General features: G+C 39.0%; 1 protein-coding gene across 4 annotated transcripts; it reads right to left on the bottom strand.

The window, feature by feature from the left end:
* Positions 1-428: 428 nt before the first annotated feature.
* Positions 429-19,730, bottom strand: STX16 (syntaxin 16). Of its 4 annotated transcripts, none has more exons than XM_039498460.1 (9): positions 19,460-19,730; positions 14,943-14,954; positions 11,440-11,547; positions 10,482-10,622; positions 9,517-9,679; positions 8,216-8,307; positions 6,652-6,795; positions 5,783-5,863; positions 429-3,039 (listed from the first exon to the last, which is right to left on the bottom strand). In XM_039498460.1, the coding sequence occupies exons 1-9, from the start codon at positions 19,592-19,594 to the stop codon at positions 2,935-2,937; spliced, it is 981 nt and encodes a 326-aa protein (XP_039354394.1). In that variant the 5' UTR covers positions 19,595-19,730; the 3' UTR covers positions 429-2,934. The 4 variants fall into 4 exon arrangements, with proteins under 4 accessions (XP_039354394.1, XP_039354396.1, XP_039354395.1 ...); XM_039498462.1 differs by having other exon boundaries at positions 19,514-19,728; XM_039498461.1 differs by lacking the exon at positions 14,943-14,954.
* Positions 19,731-20,665: the final 935 nt, after the last annotated feature.

The following is a 20,665-nucleotide window of genomic DNA, read 5'->3' as shown; positions in this document are numbered from 1 at the left end:
GCACTGGTCAAGACAGAAATAAATAACATCTTAGAGTGAAAGTTGCAAATACAGTCAATTAAATTAAAGCAAAGTTTACTGCTTCGCACCATAGGATGCAGACAGCAGTAACACACTTAGGAGACAGTAGTTTTAGTCACAATCATCAAAAAGATCTATGCCAACACTGGGGAGCTAACACACCAGCTACAAAACTAAAGAATTTTATTCTACCTTTTACAAATTGTGTGCGTGTGAATTTAGTGCTGGTGAAAAGTCTACATTGGTAGTTTCTGGAGACCAAATTCCTCTTTACCCAGAAAGCAAATCCTGGGAGTAGAAGCAGTGCATGGATTCCCACACTGTCCCAAATTTCAAGGCCAGAGGATAGTCCAGTCTCATTGGCCTATCAGTTAAGGTTTGCAAAGTGTGCCAATTAGTGCCAGTTTGTGAAACTGGCCTGAAATTATCATCTTATTCCACATAGGCCATGAATTATCCATCAGGTGGAAGTAACTAAAGGCTGTTACCAACAGGAACAGATTTCAACCAGTAACCTAATGGCTCCACATATTCCATCACCAATCCAAAAAACCATCCAGCCACCTGACAAATTTATTTTGCCCTATTCCCCATATCAAATAAGCATTCTCCAAGTATCAGCTCAGACCAAGGAATGAGGTATTCTGATGGGACACTTTGATCAGCAAGAACTCCATTAGCCTGCGGTTATCCTGAAAATGTCTGCAGTGTGTAACCCTGTGGGTCGTGCTGCTGCATGCAGGCAAACTACTTGCTCAGAATTCTATCCTATTTCATAAGATACTTTGTATCAGGTAGGGTTCTGCCCACACAAAGTCAGTTACAAGACTTAAATGAGCCTCCCCCCCATTAGTCTCCTATCATCTGCCTGATTCATAAAGGACAACAAATGTTTCTCCCAACCAAGGGAGACTATTAATAAAAAGTGAAAATTAATCTGGTCCCAAGGAAGTTCCCTGGCACACTCATCTTGCAAAAGGCAGTAACTTAAGCACACGCTAGGGATTTCTCTCTTTAGCCTGCAATATCTTTAATAGAGAAAACACCAATTATCATGACTAATCATTATGAAGGACCTCCATGTGTCTCCTCTGCCTTGCAGCTACTAACTGCAATTCTTCAGTTGGGGGGTGGCGGAGGTTGGTGGGAGAGGGGAGGAGAGAACATCTACTTCATTAGTGGACCTCTTTCCATCAGAGTCAATCTGTCTGGTTTGATTTGCCATATATGACACCTAGAGACTTGGAACTGACACTGAAGTATTCCAGCAAGTAAACAGATACCCTAAGCACCCTAATGACTGAAGGTCTAGTCAGACAAAGGAAAATCAATAGCTAGAAATACTTTTTAAAGGGCCATATCTTAATATTATGTCTAAGTATGCCAAGGAAGACCCATGTATACCATCATTACTAGGGAAGTAGGGGTTGGTGGATGGCATACATGGCCCATTACAGGAAGAAAGCTGGCAAGAGTCTGCACTGCTATGGACAGAGGATCCCAATCCCCCATGTACAATTTTAGAACCATTATATTGTGTACCTGAGCTTCAGTGGCTTTGGGCACAACATCACTGCAAGCGTATGCAGATCATTGTACAAATCAGAACCAAAGTGCCATTAGTACAAGCTATAGCCTCTTAGAGAAACCAAGTATTCAATACAGAAAAGCCTTGTTAAAAGTATTAAGGCAATGCCCCTATAATTGTGCAACACTTTGGACCATATTAAACCATTAATATCCCACTGCTCAAGATTTCTCTTCTCTCTCTCTCTCCCCTGACCTACAGCAAATTGTATTGCTGCAGAATCACTGCAAGCCAGACATTTGGTACCAAAGATCTGATGCATGCCCATACTAATACATCATTTTAGTCATGGTCAACACTGCATTTTAAACTTGTCCCCTTATAAAGACTGCAATATATATTGTACCCATATTGAAATACTTATTTAGGATGAGTGTATGGATAGATGTACTGTAAATATTTGGAACTACTTGTACGTGAAGACCGTCTACCATCTACTGTTGTGGGACACCTGATGGAGGGGAAAAGATGAAGGATACAGGGGGTTAAAAGGAGAATTTCCTTTCTATTGCAGGTTTAGCACAAACCATTAAAATGATTGTAATGTAGCTGGCTGTATTTAATATATAACCAAGAAATTTGCAATAGAAAATATCATGCATGATCTTTTTGATGAGGAAAAATTATCCCTATGATTACTTAGGATTAGGAAGCTATTTTAATTAAACTAAATGTGTTAAATTATACCAGTGATTAAGTCTTGTTATTTACACTTTTAAGTACTACTTTGATAATTACTAATGATGCAAAATGTAAATTAAGATCACAGGGGTTGAATTATGCTCTGTTTTAAGAGGTTTCTTTTTTAACGGTCACTCCAAATATATTTTTTAAAAGTTTGGAGAAAAGTAGGTGAAATCAAACAGTTAGAATTTTGTGCATCTTTTAAGGCATTTAACCTCCAAATCATAGTCCCATAAAAACCTTTATAGTTTACAAAATTGCAACATAAGACTACAAAGAACGGCACACTTTTTTGCACACAGTGAAATATTAATTATCGTACTTTCTTGTAAACATCTACTCTTATTTTCCATCTTTTTTTTAAATACTGCACAATATTCCAAATATGTTTGGATAAAGAACTGGATGACCAATTTGGTAGCATTATCAAGTGTCCTGACATTTTCTGTACAAGTTTTACAAACACCTCTGGTATCACCGAAGCATGTGTTATGAAAAGAGTTCTACTGAAACATTGCACAGAATTTGTACCACTAGGGCTTATACATTCAAAGGCAACTTTCAGGAGTGCAGGTCCATCCATTTAGATTAGGAAAAATAATTACATACACACAAAAATAAGAAAATCATAGAACCGTTACCTAGTGTGACTTTACACCAACAAGAACAACAATAAGTACAATTACTATTACAAATAAAATTAAAATGACAAGCATCTTCCGATTCTTCTTCTGATATTGCTCAGCCTATAGAAACAAATGAAAGGTAGTTAGTATGTTGATTTCAGCACTGTGCAAAAGCAGATCCTGGCATGATCCATGTTTAGTATCTAGACACATACTAGACATGTACACTGTTTTTACAGTTATAACTTGACATTTCACGTTATACTGCAAAGCGGCCACTTTGGGTATGTCTATGCTGCAATTAAACAGCCGTGTCTGGCCTGTGTCACCTGAGTTGAGCTTGGGCTGTATAACTGTGGTGCAAATGTTTGGGCTTGGGCTGGAGCCAGGATTCTGGGAACCTTCCCGCTCACGGGCTGCAGCCCGAGCCCAAATGTCTACACAAGTTCACAGCCCCACAGACTGAGCCCTACAAACCCAACTTAGCTGACATGGGCCAGCCACGGGTACTTATTGCAATGTAGACATGGCCTTATAACTCAATAACCCATGTCAGCATTGTACAGACTTTAACTTGGTACAGATGTACTGAAGACAAGTATATGCTGAAACCCCATTTATCCACATTAGATTATTTCAGATAAGAGGGAAACTTCATGTCACAGAATTTGATCTCTTGTCAATTAAACAAAGTTTGGCTGTGCTTATCTTTAGTTCCTGGAAAAGCTGTACACCCCATAGGGTGCTGTGTAAAATATTACTTTACCTAAAATAGAGGCAGCACACCTGAAAATGTAAATGATAACTAAAATCATAATTTTAGATTGTTTAGGTGCGGAAATTACCTAAATTGTGGACACAAATCAGGCAATTGTGCATACAAATGTCTCTAAGTAACAGAGCTGGTCAAAAATTCTTCAAACTTTTTTTTGGTATTATTTTAAAAAAAGTGGTTTTTGAAGGAAATGAATTTTTTTTTAGAAAAAGCTTCATTTCCTTTAAAATGTGTTTTTGATATAACAAATCAAAATGAAAATTTTGTTTTAGTTTCTGAAATTGGAATTGAAATTTTTGTTTTGATTTAGTTTTCAGTTTTCTACCTCCTTCCCCCACCTTCTCTCTATTCCCCAACTCAGGGGATTAGAGGGGGAAACCACCCCCCACCAAAAGAAGACAAAACTAAAATTTTAAAATCAAAACCAAACAACGACTGTTGTTTTGATTTCTTAAATCAAAACAGATAAACACCATGACAATTTTTGAAAAAAAAAAATGAAAAACAATGTTAGAAATTTTTTCCATGAGAAATGCTTAATAGGACTGGTGAAGAAATGTTAACTAGCCGCTTTGATATGCAATTAACTGATGTGTAGTCAACGTAATTGCACACCTAATTAGCCTGTAAATCTGGCCCTTAAAGTATCCCAAAACAATGGATTGTGTAATTTTCATTTTGTTATGAGGGAGGAATATTTTAATATTAATGGCATCAGGTTTCCAAAGTGAATAATGCAAATCAGTTGGTAAACAGAGTTTGAAATAGCTGTGCACATTAAAGCAGAAAAGAAAACTGACAACATATGCCTTAAAGGAAAAAAGAGATACCAATCGTAGCAGGCACTCTGTTTTACAGTATCATGATAATTTGCGTATATATTTCCTGTGACTGATTAGATTTCTACCAAGTGCTTAGCTACAGCCCACATCTACTGAAAACAGTCAGTATAAAATGCATATTGCACAAAGGATCCAAGCTCTAATCAGTATACCAGAAGGGACCTGTGGCAGGGTCACGAACATGACTATATCTTTCCAGTTCTGATCATTTATTAATTTCTAGCACATTCTGTGTAAACTGCTGGTCATTACGTTAATAATTATAGCCAGAGGATCAATGCCCTGTTTTCAGTGGTCACCAATTCATCTTTATACACAAGCAGAAAAAAGAAACTAGATAGCAATGCATTATGCTCTTCTCCAATGGCACTTTTCTGATGACAATGTATCAGAAATCTGCAATGATATAAGAAGACTGAGTTTGCAGTAAATAGACTTCCAAGTTTCCAAAATATAATGGGCCACTGAGATTCTGAGGTTGAGCATAAACTTCTCATTCCATGTTGTTGCCAGCCAGGGAAGGATTCAATTGAACAGAACAAAATCCTACATTTTTAAAAAAAGAGGGGAAAAAAGCCTTTTTGTATCATTTTGCTGGAGTCCAAGCTTTTCAGCTACCTCAAAGCTAAGTTTTCCAGAGCAGAAGCACAAGGTTGGACTAAAATCCTAGCTGATGCAGTAGAAAAAGGGAAAATACCCACTTTTAGCTGCACGAAAAGCAATGCCTGCATATTAAACCCAGGCCTCAAGGGACAACATTTGCAAACTTAGGCACCTAAAGTGAGGGATTTAAGTCCACGATGAGGGACCTAAGTAACTAGCCTGATCTTCTGTGTAAGCTGCATGAGGCTCAGCAATTGGAAGTCAGGTCACCTGTATTTATGTGCTCAACTATGGACTGGGTGCCTAGTGCCAGGAATCATGTTTGAAAATGGTTGCATCTGAAGAAGTGAGGATTTTTACCCATGAAAACTTACGCACAAATAAATCTGTTAGCCCTTAAGGTGCCACCGGACTCCTTGTTATGTTTGAAAATATTATGCAGTAAAGTTCCTGGTAGAGTCAGATCATAGATTTCACTTGCTGTTGCATCCACAATTGCCACAAAGCAACTGTACATGACAGAAGAGGCACCAGTTATTTATTTTTTTAAAATTTGGCCATGGTGTTTGATGGATCTTGTTAAAAATATTAAAGAGTATCATGTAACAAAGTATATAGCATCTTAAACATCCACTCTGTTTACCTTATGTAATTGTTTCAATCCTTCTTCGGTTTTTATACATGACTGCTCAACATTGTAGTCAATTCTGTCCAGAACTGTACCCTGAATAACAAACAACAGTTATAATGAGCATGAACCTGAACCTAAATAAATACTACAATTGTCACAATCAGTTACAATTAATAAGAAGGTGATAAATAGGGTTCACAGAAGATAACTGATGAGCTATGCAGGCTAAGCACGTCTTAAAAAAAAAAAAGAACCAGTCAAGAAAATAAAATGTTGTCTTTAAAGGAGTTCCTAGCTTGGTTGCCTAAATAATGGGACTGTTAAAGCATGCACAATTTGAGGTGTGTAACAGTGATCATTTCAGTTTTTAAATTATAAATGCAGATCCAGTTACTTGTAATGACCAAGAGTTTCTTGCAACTAACACTTTTTCATGATCCCAGGAAACAATGTTGTACTCTTGGTTAGTTTTCTCAACCCTCAAATTCCTTGCACCATGGAAATGAACAGAAACAATGGGCATCCAAATCCTTTGGGTATGGGTATATCTACACAGCAACCGGGAGGGCGCTTCCCAGCCCTGATACACAGACACACGCTAGAAAAGGTTGCCAGAGGTTTTTTTTTTTTTAACATGGGCAAACATATTTTTCCCTAGCCTGGAAACCATTTTGGTGGCAGGGAGGGAGAAAGAAGGGGGGAATATGCAAACTAGCTTGAGGCAGACACCAAACATGGACTATTACAGCCCAAATGGTTGAAATTTGGCAAAGTTGTAAGAAATTGAAAAGAGGGTCTACCAGTGAGCAGTGTCAGGCAACCTTAATAACAGGCACTGCTACCAGCTCTGTCTGTAGTGCTGATACCATGGGTCCACACACCTGTTCCACTATCATTGCTCCAAGGTCCCTAAATATTTCATTGAGATCAGAGATTGATTGTACAATCTGGCGGATTTCTCGTTCCCGCTCTTCCACCATTAATGTGTTTTGTTCCACCAATACTAACTGGTCATCCGTAAAACCCTGTAGAAATAGAAGATTTAAATGATGAGCTAACAGTAACAACATGGAACACGGTAGTAATAAATATAAAGCATTGTCATCCTAATGCCAGGGCCTCTTTGGAACTCTAGCAGCCACAGACATCATTAAGAAAAAAATCTTAGTATGCTACTGTGCATTAAATATGTAACAGATTTAGGGCTGCCACAAAAATAATTTGGATTGCCATCTGTATTGCACACCCAAAATGTCAGCAGGGCATCAAAATCTGTCTGAAAGCAAGTTCGTCCGCATGTATCAAACCAAGGAAATGGCAAAACTTACATGTCAATGGTAGTAGGTATGGCCTAGCTACTCAATGCTCAGTTTACAGAACAGCTCATAAGGTCAACTGCTGTTAAAGTGTGTATACTACAGCAATGACTGTGTTTGCAGAATCCTTTTGTATTACAGACATTACTATTTTTATCTGCCAAGGCCATTCACTACAACGCACTGTGCTCATTTTCAGGCTCTCTTGTTTAGAGGTCAAGTGGAACATTACTTTTATTATGCTACTTGAAATACAGTCCACCATCTTTTCCACGAGTTTGCCGCTTAACCCTTTAGCCTTGGAGGTTGTGGTGTTTTGCAGTGCCAACAAACAGAGGCATACTGAGAAACACTGACATAGCAGGAGTACGCAGTTCCCTGAAACACTGTTGTGGGCACTTGTAAGGGACGCATCTGGCACGCGTGGTAACACTGGAGATGTGTCTTGTGTAATATACCAAGTAGGTGAGGTAGAGGTGAAGCATTAAATTGGACCCATTCTTCGTCTCTATGCTCCATAAGGTCTGTGCAGAAAACTTCAACTTCTTTGTCAAGAGGAAATAGAGTCACAGGGATCACTCCTAATGACTGTACATTGCCACCATCCAATTGAAGTTACCATCCTGCCAGCTGATGACAATTCTCTTCAGAACCCCTACATGTGCCCTGGAAAGATGGACCGAGGGGTGACAATGCTGCCTCTGCAGAGCTCCTGATCTCTATCAGGGGAATGAGAGTTTGATTTCTGAACTCATATCTCTCACACTGCAAAAAATCAAAGCTAATCCCAATTTCCTAACATTATGAATGACAATCTGTGCTCTTCCTTTTCCCCCAAAATGTATGGCACGATCCGTATTACTGAACACATCTTAGTGATGACATATCAGAGCAGAAAAATACTTTTTTTAAAATTCAAGTCTTTAACCCCCCCCACTCATTTACAATAGTGCTATTAGGAAAACACTCAGGCAACTGGCAAGATGGAACTCACATGTGGTTTGACGCATACATCAGACACAATCTGGTTTTTGATTCACTCTCATGATTCTCATATTTCAGACCACAGTAAAAACAAACAAAAAAACCCTACTCTCCAATAAACTTCACTTAATACCTACCAACTTACCCTATCATAAAGAGTACTGTCCTCTCCATCATCCATAAGTGGGACTGATGTATCAAAGAAATGCTTGGATCTTTCTTCTCGATTCTTCATGCCTGTAAAAAGAAAAAAGCTGTGGCTGAGTATAATATTTAGATACACAAAGCAGAAAGTCACTCAGATCCACTATTATCATTTTGAAATACAACATTCTAAATATTAATGTACTTTAGGTGAAATAAGATTTTTCCAGAAGCTTCAGGAGGACACAAAAGATGTAGACAGGGAAACTTATTTATGCAGAGCAATATCACGCCATTAGCCAGATTTTCCTAACAGGCACTGAATTTTAATCAGCATATACAGATTGCTATTTACAAAGCATGACCAACTTTGACTACACAAGATTCTGATTAGATCAACAACTCTTAATCATTATGTTCCATGAACTTCAAGTAATTTAGCATGCTCTAACATTCACCATATGAAATTTAAAGTAATTTAAAGGTTTATTTGTTTTTTTTGTTGCCCCATCTTTAAAAAAATGGGGTATTTCTTTTTGCAGAAAAGCACATTATTAGGATTGAGCAAAGCTAGAGGTGATGAGTAAATACACATACTAAGGTGATGTGCGCTGCGAAGTACCTAGGTAGATACATGCACTATGTCTCTCACAGGGCAGCAGTTTTCAGTGTGTCACCCCGGAAGTTATTTTCTAACAAAGAAATCCTCTCAGTTGCATGTCTCCTCCTAGTCATAATCCCAAACCTTACCTGTGGCAACTATAGTGCTGTGCTACAGGGTGAAGAGATATTAAGTCAATATTAAGTGGACAAGATAAAAATAAGTTGGGGCATTTGCCTAGTTACAGAATTTTGGACACTGCACATTATATATGTGGTATATTGCACATAGCATTTTGCATCTGTGTTTTCTCTCCTCTCTGGCTGTTGGACATTAACATTTATTAGCAATCAATCTCCACTTGTTGCCTGCAGCTAAAACTGTACATAAGACTTCACTCATATATATACACCTCATATTTGTACTTGTATCAAGACCACGCTAAGTATATTAACTTATTTTATAAATAAGAACAAAAGAGGCACAGGTTTGAGCACAGGACTTAGAGCCAGGAATTCCTGAATTCTACTACTAGCTTTTCGTGATCTTGGACAAGTCACTTAACCTCTCTGTGCTTCTGTTTCCCCAAACCAGAATATGGGGATACCACCTTCACAGCACAAATGGAATTGGGCGATGGTATTTGGTCAAAACTTTGCAGACGAAGGCACTTAATACTATATGTATTTGCAGATGCTTACGTTTGAGATAGTCAGACTGTGCATGCCTAAAGTTGGTGGATAGGTCCTGAAGGGCCTGTGCTAAGGAAGACACTATGTTTCTGAGAACCCGTTCTTCTTGTTCTGTACAATTACGTGACCTGCTCTGCAAGGCCTGGACTGCTCTCTGGCATCTGTGAAATAGCTGAAAAAATAATTCCAATTAGTCAAAGAATAGTAAGACATTTTAATTATCAATGGCTCAAATGCTGAACAAATGACTGTAATACTTTAACATAAGGATTTCTAAAGAAAAGTAAAGAACACTGATGTCCAGACTGTCATTTAAATGGATATAAAAACACAGCACTCAGATGAAGATTAAAATCCAAACAATTTTGCAGATAAATATAAATGAAAGTTTTCTGTAAGCTAAATTTTGTAACTGATTAAAGGATTTGTGATTAAGTTATGATATTTACTTTGTGAATAAAAAAGGCATTCAAGAGATCATGCAGGCTGTTCTGCCCAAGAACACTATTTACTCCATTAGAAAGTAATTACTTCTGTTCAGAATGGAGGTTGCATATTAGTAATACTATTTTATATTGTATAACTCCTTTACAAACATGAATTACTTGAGCCTCACAATCCTACAGCAAGGGGTTTAACATCTATATTACAGATGGGTAAACTGAGGCACAGAGCAAGTAAGTGACTTGTCATCATAGAGTATAAGGCCAGAAGAGACCACCAGATCATCCAGCCTGACCTCCGGTATATCACAGGCCACCTGCACCCAGGATCTCATTGACATAGTTGAAGAGCTAGGCACAGAACCCCAAAGTTCTGGCTCAATCACCTGTTCTAACCACAAGAGCGCACTGATTATCAAATGTGAACTTTATTTCAAATAAGTCAGTGCCACACCAGGATAGAGCAAAGTAAAACCGTGGCTTCGGAACTGAACATAATTAACATCTTCTCTGAAAATATTTTATCTGCACCTGTGTGATCTCTTGGGTAGTAATTTCTATTGCATGTTCTTCTTCGCTGCTATCATCCAAAGTAGGCCTGTTTAAATATTTGTCGTGAAGACTGGCTAATTCTTTCATCTTCTGTTTAATCCTGCTGATATCATCCTGAATCTAAAAGAAATGGAGAAAGGACAGTAATGCCACAAAGGAAAAGGTTCTGACAAATATCAGATAGACTTAATTTATGTGAAGAAATAATTAACAGAAGCGTGTACTGTAGAAAAATAGGCCAAATATTTTAAGCCAAAATGTACAAAGTTGACCTCTGTTTCGTCTGTGACCTTGTTGCTCTTTTGACATTTTAACTTAGCATAAACCCTCTATCAGTATCCACTGGATGGGACTATGGTGCTTTCAAAGATGTAACTCCAGTGGACTGGACCATAATACAGTCAAAGAATCATTCAAATTATATAAAAAACTAACAGTAAAATAAAAAATGTAAATTTAGAAGGGAATATGAAAAATCCAGATGGCACCTTCACCCATATCACATGGTGTTGCAATACAAACCAAGCATAATGGTTTAAATTCAAGGGCATAATTTCAAATTGGCTTCTACCAATACCACTGTAAGGTCATAAGCCAGATGTCTGCAAGCAGCGTCTTGTGCTTGTAAAGGCTGAATACCCATTTTTGTGCACACATGAGGTTTTTTGTATACAGAAAAGGACATGATCGTAAATGTTGTGAGTTCATTTTCAGAGGCCTTTTTGAAATCTGTACTAGCAGCTTCACTTTTTGTGCCATGTTTCTTGCATTATGCATGTAAAACAGCATTAGAATTTACAAAAAGACTTTACTTCAACTAACTCCTTTGTAAATTACTATTACAATAAGCCTTATTGCATTAGTGTTGTCACAGCTATTTTCCCAATAAAATCCGTGCACGAGAAACTACACCCAACAATACCATGTAAGTACTTACTTCTCCCACTCCATCAACCCATTTGGGAGGTAGCCGCTTTGTTACACAAACTGCTGCTTCGGGATCTAAACTGATCCCTGATACTAATGCCATGCGATCGTCAGCAAGCTACGAAGGGGAAAAGCAACAAATTTAAAGACAGAAAATGATGTCTATTCAGATTATAGACATCCAATTCAGGCATTTGTAATCACGGTAACTGCAACCTCCCTTAAAAAAAGCCAGCTTAACAGAGTAGTTAACGCACTCCACGTTCAGTTTATTCATTTGTGATGGATGCTCCTCATTTCCTGGCTTGTTCCTCACACATTAATTAGCAATGTCCTTGTGTCCTGCCAGGACTCGGGAGATAGAATCCACTCTGCAACTAGCAGGCAGCCACACATTTTCCTCTCTGCTCCAGGACTCAGGAAGCCCTTGAGCTGGAGTAAGGGAAGTGGCCTCACTCTATGTGAGAGCTTGTTGCCAATGGATCCTCATACCGGCCACATTTCTCTACAGATCAGGGCTAGCCAAAATTTTCAAATTTCATTTCAATGACTTAATTTTAAAAATATATATATATATTGTTTTGCAGTCTCAAACAATAGTATGAGATTTCCAAATAACCAAAGATAATGTTTATTAGCTCCCTGTGAAGCTAAGAAAAGAAAGTTTTCTATATTCTGTCTCCAGTGAGTTCTTTCACATAAATACTGAATTTGATTAATTCGGAATCTCAAATACTAGGGGGGACACGGGCTAGATAAGTATCTGCTAGACCAATATATTTAATAAATGATCATGTGTAAGGTCTTTTAGAATTGATATGAAGAAAAATTGGAGGATCCAAATCAGGATGCCCAGAGTCACCTTATTTGGGGTAGGAGAATTTTAATAAAACCTGAGGGGCTATGTTTTTAGGGGGCATGTTTACAATAACAAAGCTAGTATACATGATCTAAACCCGTGCAATAAGCCAACGTAAATACATGTTACCCCAGCCTCCCTTCTGCATGTTGCACTCATTTGTTGCATCTTGTCTACTTAGGCCCCAGTCCTGCAGAGATCTGCAACAGCAAACACCTGAATCTGTGCAGGGCCCCACTGACATCAACAAGGGTCTGCCTGCATGGAGATCACTGCAACGTCAGGGGCTTAGATTGTATGTATACTTGTAATTGTACAGTGCCTAGCACAACTGGGCCTTGGTCCTAATTAAGGCCTCTGGGAGTAACCATAAAATAAGTAAGTAATAATAAGTAGCGATCCTGGCAAGGAAATAAATAAGCACACAGGCAAAGCTGCCAACAGAAATGCTTTTAGAAGGAAACAACCTCAAAACCATTTTGTATGTACCGGTAATTACAGTGACTCCCATAGTGAAAGCAAGCCTTTAAAAAGTGGCCCGCTAACATCATGGTATGTTCTCTGGAACAGCACAAATACAAAGACGAAAAACATCCTGTGTATATCACAATTCATAGGAGTCACATAATTTGAATGATAGAAGATGTTTTAATGGGTGTCATGATATAGAGTTTAATGTTATTGGAAGCTGAAGTACATTGATTTATTTATAGCCGTGTTGTAAGTTTTAAAATGAGGGTGCAGTACATTCTGAGGAGAGAGAGAGAGATAGTATACTTGAAAACAGAGCGTGGATTTCTATTAAAACATAGCATGGCTGCAACCAGATTTGAAAAGTTGAAAGGCTTTAAGGGAAAGAGAGAGAACTAATCACAAAGATGATCTGCAGAGTTGCAAATGCTTACAGTAAGTGTGCAGAAGCCTTATTTTCCAAATCTCACTGGTAGGTGTAGGTCAAAAAAAATTTCACTTCACCCTCAAGAGGCATCTAATAAAGCCTTAAAATAAAACAAAGAAGCTAAAAAGAGCATAACATGCTCAGTCTGGCAAAGACTAAAGGCCCAGTTCTGATGTCAAATATGCCAATGCATTATATGCTGTTATAGGATTTGACATAATTAATGATGAAATACACTTGTTTATCCTCAATCAGAATTGTGTCCTTAAGGTGTGGAGTGGGTGGAAGGAAGATATCCATTTATTTCCTTACTCTAGCAATCTCTTACTGCCCTCCCTGCCACTCCTTTTTACCCCCCCCCTCAAAGCTAACAGAAGAATCTCAAACTGATTGAGACACACAGAACAAGGTAGTTTACCTGGATCTGTTCTTTTTGCTGAGTTAGCTGCTGTAACCTTCAGTATTTTTTATTTTTTTTAATATGTGATTGGAATAACTTGTAATTAAAAAGAGAAATGAACACAGTGTGTAGTTACAACTGTAAGGCTCATTACAGCTCTGTACAAACAAGAAAACTCTGAGGTAAGGCCAATAGTACAATAAACAACAACATAAACCACTTAATACTTCTATAGCACTTTCCTTCTGAGTACCTCAGAAGGAAAACTTTACCAAACCCTCACCAATCCCCTGAAATACTATCCTAATACCGTATAACTGATGTGTAAACAGAGGCACTGAGAGGTTAAATGACTTGTCCACAGAAAATGTATGGCAGAGCTAGAAATGAGACCTAGGTCTTTTGACACCCAGTCCTGTGATCTATCCACTAGACCGTACTTTCTAACTTAATTCACTCAGCCTCCTCTCATTCCCACTGAAGTACTGCTGCAACGCTCTGCTCCAGCTACAAACAGAAACACTCCGCTTCTTTATAGGACATTGAACGCATAATAGAAAGGATTTATTTTATAATTAAATAAAGCAGCATGAATGGTATCTGATGATGTACCAGTACTTTACATTAAGAAAAAGCTACTGAAGTACGTTTTCTTCAGTTCATTTTGTTTGGGTTGCATTTTGAAGTAGGTTGCTGTGCCTATACAGATGGATTAGACGTGACTGCGAAGGCAAGATTTTTCAAAACGTCATGGAAACCGAAGATGTCATATTAGAGAAATCCCATTAATACTACTTTGTGTAAGCAGATGGCAACATGTATATTTTGCAGCTGTGCAGACAATCAAAAGCTGTGCAAATTAATTGTTTCTAGTGTATAATGCTTTTCTAATTTAAAAGCTTAAGCTTTGAAGATCTGTTGATAATAAGGATACTCCCCCTAAGGCCCTGTTGCTGCAAACATTACTCGGCACACTGCTTAGTCCATTGAATCCTAAGGGACTACTCTCAGAAATAAGCCCTATGGCTGCTATAGTTTACAAAAGCAGGAATAACATTTAATGGTTTCACTGTATAAAGTTTTTATATGTAGTGTGCACACAGTAAATCTGGACAGTTTTATGTAAGTATATAGTAATAGTGTAATGTGACTACCCTGAACATCAAAATGTCTCATGAAAGCTCTCCGTCACACTAATGAAAAAGCTGCCTCGTCCTTGTATTGTGAAAAAATACAACCAAGTGATCTTACACTGTTAAATCTCAAAAATTAACAGTAAAAAGAAATGAGTGTTCTAACTGATCATCATCTATATTGGATGCATCATGGTGGAACAAAACATAAAAAAAACAATACCTCATCCAGCTCCTGATATGATTAGTTGATTCCATCAGCCCCATCCATTTAGGGACAGCAAAAGGTAAAAGAGAGAGAGAGAGAGACATAGGACAGAGATAGGGTACAGTCAGTTGAGAAAATACTGAAGCTTTATTTTTTTTAAATTGACAGTTTACCAAAACAAACCAAAGAGGCTCTTAAAACAGTAATGGCTAATAAAATACAGCATTCTCAATGTATCTACATAAGCATTTAGCCTGGTGCACAAAAGCACATTTTTCTTTAAAAGTTATTTCAGTTAAACTGGTAAACAGGAACACAATTTTTGTTTTAAAAAAAAATCATCAAGGAACAGTCAAGAAATTGATTTAAATACAATATATGATTTCAAATACCAACTATCAGATAGAAAAACTGCTGTGTAAAACATATTTAATATGAGCTGTAACAGCTGAATGTAGCAAGGATCATGTGTCCATAATATTCAAAATCCAGTATACATTTTGACACATTCAATTCAAGAAAGAGATTGGAAGACCTGTATGCATTTTGGTTTGATATTTTTATTAGGCAAAGCTTGAAAAATCGACTCAAGACACACATTTACTGATAAGCATCCCACTCACCTTAAGAGGACATAGTGAAAGGCAAAAAAAGCCACACCAAACACCAAAAGATGTAAGAGCTAGTTTAGTATACTTTAGTTATCAAATAATGTTATTGTCCTTATAGTTGAAAAGCATATAAAAGACTAGCAACTACAATATATTTGCAACTTTACCAGTGTAACCACTGCATTATCTTTGTACTGCATAGTGTATGAACAGGGGGCCAAAAGAATCATTGAAAAATAAATTAAGCAAACGTTACTTCTAAAGCAAGGACAAAATACTTCAGAGGTAAAAAGGTGTCTCATGCTACACTTAAATACCTCTTATATTTACATACTCAGCTTTAGAAATAAAAAGTAATTTAAGAATGTTAAGTATTTAAACTTTGCCTGAGTATTTAAAATTTCAGTTGCATTGATTCAATGACTATCAGTATCAAAAGGCTGAACTATTCTAATGAAGAATAAAAAAAGTTAACTTTTTACAGCAATTTCTAGTACTCATGAAGGGGTGGTAGATCAACAACCCTGGAATCTGTTTATCCCAAAACAAGATAAGACAAGGTAGTGACAAGGCTTTGTCAACCTGCCAGTGTGCTTCAACCCTGCGCTGGAGGCACCATGTTAGGGAGGAAAAGGCAATTTGCACAGATGTTATAGTGGTAGGTGTAGTGATAGGCACCCCAGACGGATATATGACAGATAGCCAAAAACTGTATAGACAGAGCTTTCTTGCTGAGACAAATGTGGATTTAACTAGAGTAGCAATTATGGAACAGAAACCTGTCCACTAGGAACTGGGTCCAATTATTAATTCATTTCACACAGGGCAACAAGGAGACATGAAGCTTTTCTATCTCTGCCAGTACTGGTTGCATTTACACCAGCACTTGACAAAATAGCTTTTTATTCCATCAATGCTAGTAAAGGCTTTGAAAATGTAAAGCTGTAAACAAGTGCTAAGTATTACTAACCCACTACCCTTTCAATAGAAACTGAATTTGATTGGTCAGTTGCTTCTATGCCTGTTTTCATGATCAGTAACATTTCTAGGTAAATATTAAAACTTTAGAATGTCTAAAAAAAATCCTGGCGATTTAACAACCTCTAATTACAATCTGGATAAATAAAATTTTAGAAAAGCCAAATAGAGTGCCAAAATAAAGTACACTTAAAATATATTACTAGGTGTGACCTTTACTGTTCTATAAATGTAATTTCATAAGGAGCTTGTACAAAGATAGGTGGAATAAAGCTAACCATGAAAAAAGATTAGTCAATGGCAGCTCCCAGGTTGAAATGGAATTTACAGCATTAAGTACCATTTCTCCTTACAGAAAATGCACTAGTGAAAAGCTACAAAGAAAGAAAGGAGGACCCATATGTTTACTGGAGACTTTTCTAAATAAATGAGAAGATTGACTTAAAAGTGGAAATGGACAGAGACAATTCTATACTAATGTAGTTTCAGTTACCAGCCAGAAATCTACTTGGCTGGGCTGTCAAATGGGGTGCTTAGTTATTTACTGAAATACAATTTTTAAAATTCAATTCAAATTGGGCCTATTTATATGCATTTACAAAAGCCTCTCTCTCTCGATAATTATTTCATAAGTGATTTCAAAGTAACACTGGAATCTGAAGTTTTCCATCATAGTCTGACCAGACCAAAATTTACAAACAGCCACAGGTATAGAGTTCGTCCTCTTGCACTTGAGGATTATGCTTGGTGGTATCTGCCCTATGTATTATAATCACTTTGCAATAGAATACAAACAACAAAAGCAATAAAAACTGTCAGAGAAGAAAGAGGAAACAAACAATAAGATATTAAGGAGAAAAATGGAAGGGCTTCTCCTTTCATATTTAAAATATCCAAATTGGAACTACAGCATATTTTTATATATATAAACTTGCTGTATGTTTAAATTATCAATGGAGAGAATATACTCCAAGCCCCAATCCTGCAAACTGATATACAAGGGTGGACTCCTGTGCCTGCAGAGTCCAATTAGCTTCTACATTTGCTATTATACTATGAAGTACTTTCAAGTAGCTGAAATAATATTTAGCTGAAAAAATGTACTGAGTTTTGTATGCTGGATTTTTGCATACATAGCTGTATATACTGCAGTGGAATGTGACTTTATTAAAACAAGTGATTACATTTCAGAATGGAACAATAGCAAAGCTAATACCTACCAGGGAAAGAAAAATTGAATGACTGATACATAACTAAACATGTCAAATCACTTCTGGCCCTGATCTCTCCCGCAGATGTGCTAATGAGAAAGTCTATGCCTACATGGCAGCCCACTCTAATTGCATCTTCTTGCAGGAATGGTAGCTATAACATAGACTTCATACAATGGGTCCAATTTTGAGATTCTTCTTTAAGGTTTCAACAGGGGCTTTGCCTGCAAGAGTCAGTATTGGATCCCGTATGCATATGTACATGTTCTTTAAAACAAGGAAGAACCAAACTACGAACTAAAAGTGTACCTGGATTCGGAGTGACATGAAGATATAAAAAATTGAGTGGCCGCAAATGTTTTTAAAACTAGACAATTTTTATTTCATTATTGCTTTTGCTTAAATTGTTTCCTTGCTTTTTTCATCACTCTATGTACAACTGGAAAATAGATGGCTGCACTCGTGTGTATATATATATATATATATATATATAAATAATATATGGAGATATACCTATCTCATAGAACTTGAAAGGTCATTGAGTCCAGTCCCCTGGCCTTCCCCTAGCAGGACCAAGTACTGATTTTGCCCCAGATCCCTAAATGGCCCCTTCAAGGATTGAACTCACAACACTGGGTTTAGCAAGCCAATGCTCAAACCACTAAGATAACAGAGCTAGTTGCTTTGGAAGTTCAAAGTCCTAATAAAATTAGATTGCTTCCAGGTGACAAAACCCCTAAAGGGAATGGTGTAATTTTTTGGGGTAGGTTAAAAGAGAGGCAAACAAGCACTGGCTGTGTGGACAATTATAAACCATCCTACTTCCTTTTTTCCTACACTTTCACTAAGTGTAATTATGTGATGGTATTTTCAGAATTTGGAGACTGAATCATGGTAAATTTGGAATGCATCTATTGATTAAACAACCTCTACAACAAGAAACAACAAAAAGATCCGTCAGGTCTAGGATGCCATATTACATGAACTTCAAAAGGCATTCATGCATTGCATTTTAACAAATTTATGACACCATGATCCATATGCCTCTCTTTTCCATAATTAAAATATCAGATACACATTGAAGAGAGTACAGTCATTCATTTTACTTCGGAAAAGGGAAAAAAAAGAGATACCAGCAACTTGTCTCAAAATAAGAAAAGGTTAAAACAGTGGTGGTAAACTGCATTATAAGTTTTAACAGTGCCCACAATAAAGTGAGAAGAAGATATCAGAATGAAAAGATAGCTCTGTTCCTTTCACCTGGGAAAGGAGGTGGGGTTGGGAGAAAAAGGAGAGAGAACTTAATGTCTAATAATAATCTGAAGATATTTAAATAATAATAAAGTTCATTATTTATGGAGCAAACAGACAAGATCAGTATGAACGGACAGATCTATTCTATTCATTTTACATGGGGAGAGGGCAGTGGGAGGGAGAGAGAGTGTTAGAAGTTTAGGACAAATGGAGGGTGGGAGATGGGGAGACAAGTGTAAGGGGCAAGGAAATTGTAAGAGGAAAGAAGATGGGGAGGAGGGAAACTATAGGGTGAGGAGAAGAAAGGGTAGCGCGGGAGTTGGGGGGAAGGTGAGGCAAAGGGGTGTACTGGGGGAGAGGAGATGGGGTGAAGAGAGGAGGAAGGAGGAGACAAGAACACTTGCTGTCTGACTGTCCTAAGCAGATGGCATTAGAGCAGCAAGTGTGGGATACAGTAGGATGAAGGGAGGAGACTCACCGCAGCAGCCATGCTACGTGAATTCAGAGGGCTGGAGGAGCTGTAACTACTCACTTGCTCGGCCAGCAGTTGCCGGTTTTGGATCGCGTTGTTCCGCAACAACAAGAACGCGTCTGTTAACCGCCGGGTGGCCATGGCTCTACTTCTCGGGCCCCCCCTGGACTACCCGCAGATCTGTCACGGGACCCCTCGGCACCCCCAGGGGTCCCAGCCCCGAGCCTTCAAGGCCCCCCTGCACTCCCAGAGGTCCCAGCCCCGAGCCTTCAAGGGCCCGCCTGCACTCCCAGGGGTCCCAGCCCCGAGCCTTCAAAGCCCCCCTGCACTCCCAGAGGTCCCAGCCCCGAGCCTTCAAAGCCCCCCCCTGCACTCCCAGGGGTCCCAGCCCCGAGCCTTCAAGGCCCCCCCTGCACTCCCAGGGGTCCCAGCCCCGAGCCTTCAAGGCCCCCCCTGCACTCCCAGGGGTCCCCAGATTCCTCGACTCCACCTCGGCCTGCACGGGACACCCCGAGCCCCCCAATGGCTTCCCTATCTAAGGACTCCCAGGTCAGGCTTGTGCCCTGCGCATCCCCCCCGGGGCCCGGCTCTCCTAGGCCTGGGCCTCCCGCTCTAGCTGAGCCCAGACACCCCGGGGCGGATACAGCGCGAGTCCCCGGCGGCTCCTTCCCGCCGCTCACAGGGACCAAGGAGCGGGAACGAGCCCCGAGTCCCCGCGGCAGCCCCCGGCTTCATCCAGCCTCCCTCCCCGGATCTGACAGCGGCCCGGCTCACTTCCGCGTTGTGCATCACTAGCGCCCCTTCCCCCGGCCCGCGCGCCGCGGCACCAACGTTCCGGCCCCGGGGCGGCCTGGGCACCTGCCCAGAATGGGAGGGGAAGAAGCCTGTTGTACTTTTCAGCCTGAGACTGAAATCTTGAGGGATTCCTTAGGGCTGCCCCACTGTCCCCAGCATCACTGGGCCGCGCCATGGGGGTTGCCCCCAGTGCCAAGCCTGTGGGTGCTGCAAGTGTCCTGGGGCCTTTGCTAGGGTTGCCAATGTATTTCAAAAACAAGGGACTGGTTTCTTAGCACCTCTGCCCCATCCCTCCTCCGGGTATTATTAATTATTATTATTAATAATAATATAATTAATAAGCAGTTCTCACCTATATTCGCCAGAGGTATTTTTTGCTGCTTTTTGCAGCACTCAGCAATTCCCAAGCTTGTTGTA

The sequence above is a fragment of the Mauremys reevesii genome, linkage group 13 (assembly GCF_016161935.1).
Source record: "Mauremys reevesii isolate NIE-2019 linkage group 13, ASM1616193v1, whole genome shotgun sequence".
Taxonomy (NCBI): Eukaryota; Metazoa; Chordata; order Testudines; family Geoemydidae; genus Mauremys; species Mauremys reevesii.
This window is presented reverse-complemented; position numbering and strand designations above follow the sequence as displayed.

Bases quoted from the DNA above. Each gene is read 5' to 3' on its own strand.
- STX16 (XM_039498460.1), bottom strand. From the start codon at position 19,594: ATGGCCACCCGGCGGTTAACAGACGCGTTCTTGTTGTTGCGGAACAAC. The intron at 8,308-9,516 runs GTAAGCATCTGC...TTCTTTTTACAG, and splicing joins ACAGTCTGACTATCTCAAAC to GCATGAAGAATCGAGAAGAA. The intron at 6,796-8,215 runs GTAAGTTGGTAG...CTATTTCTACAG, and splicing joins ACAGTACTCTTTATGATAGG to GGTTTTACGGATGACCAGTT.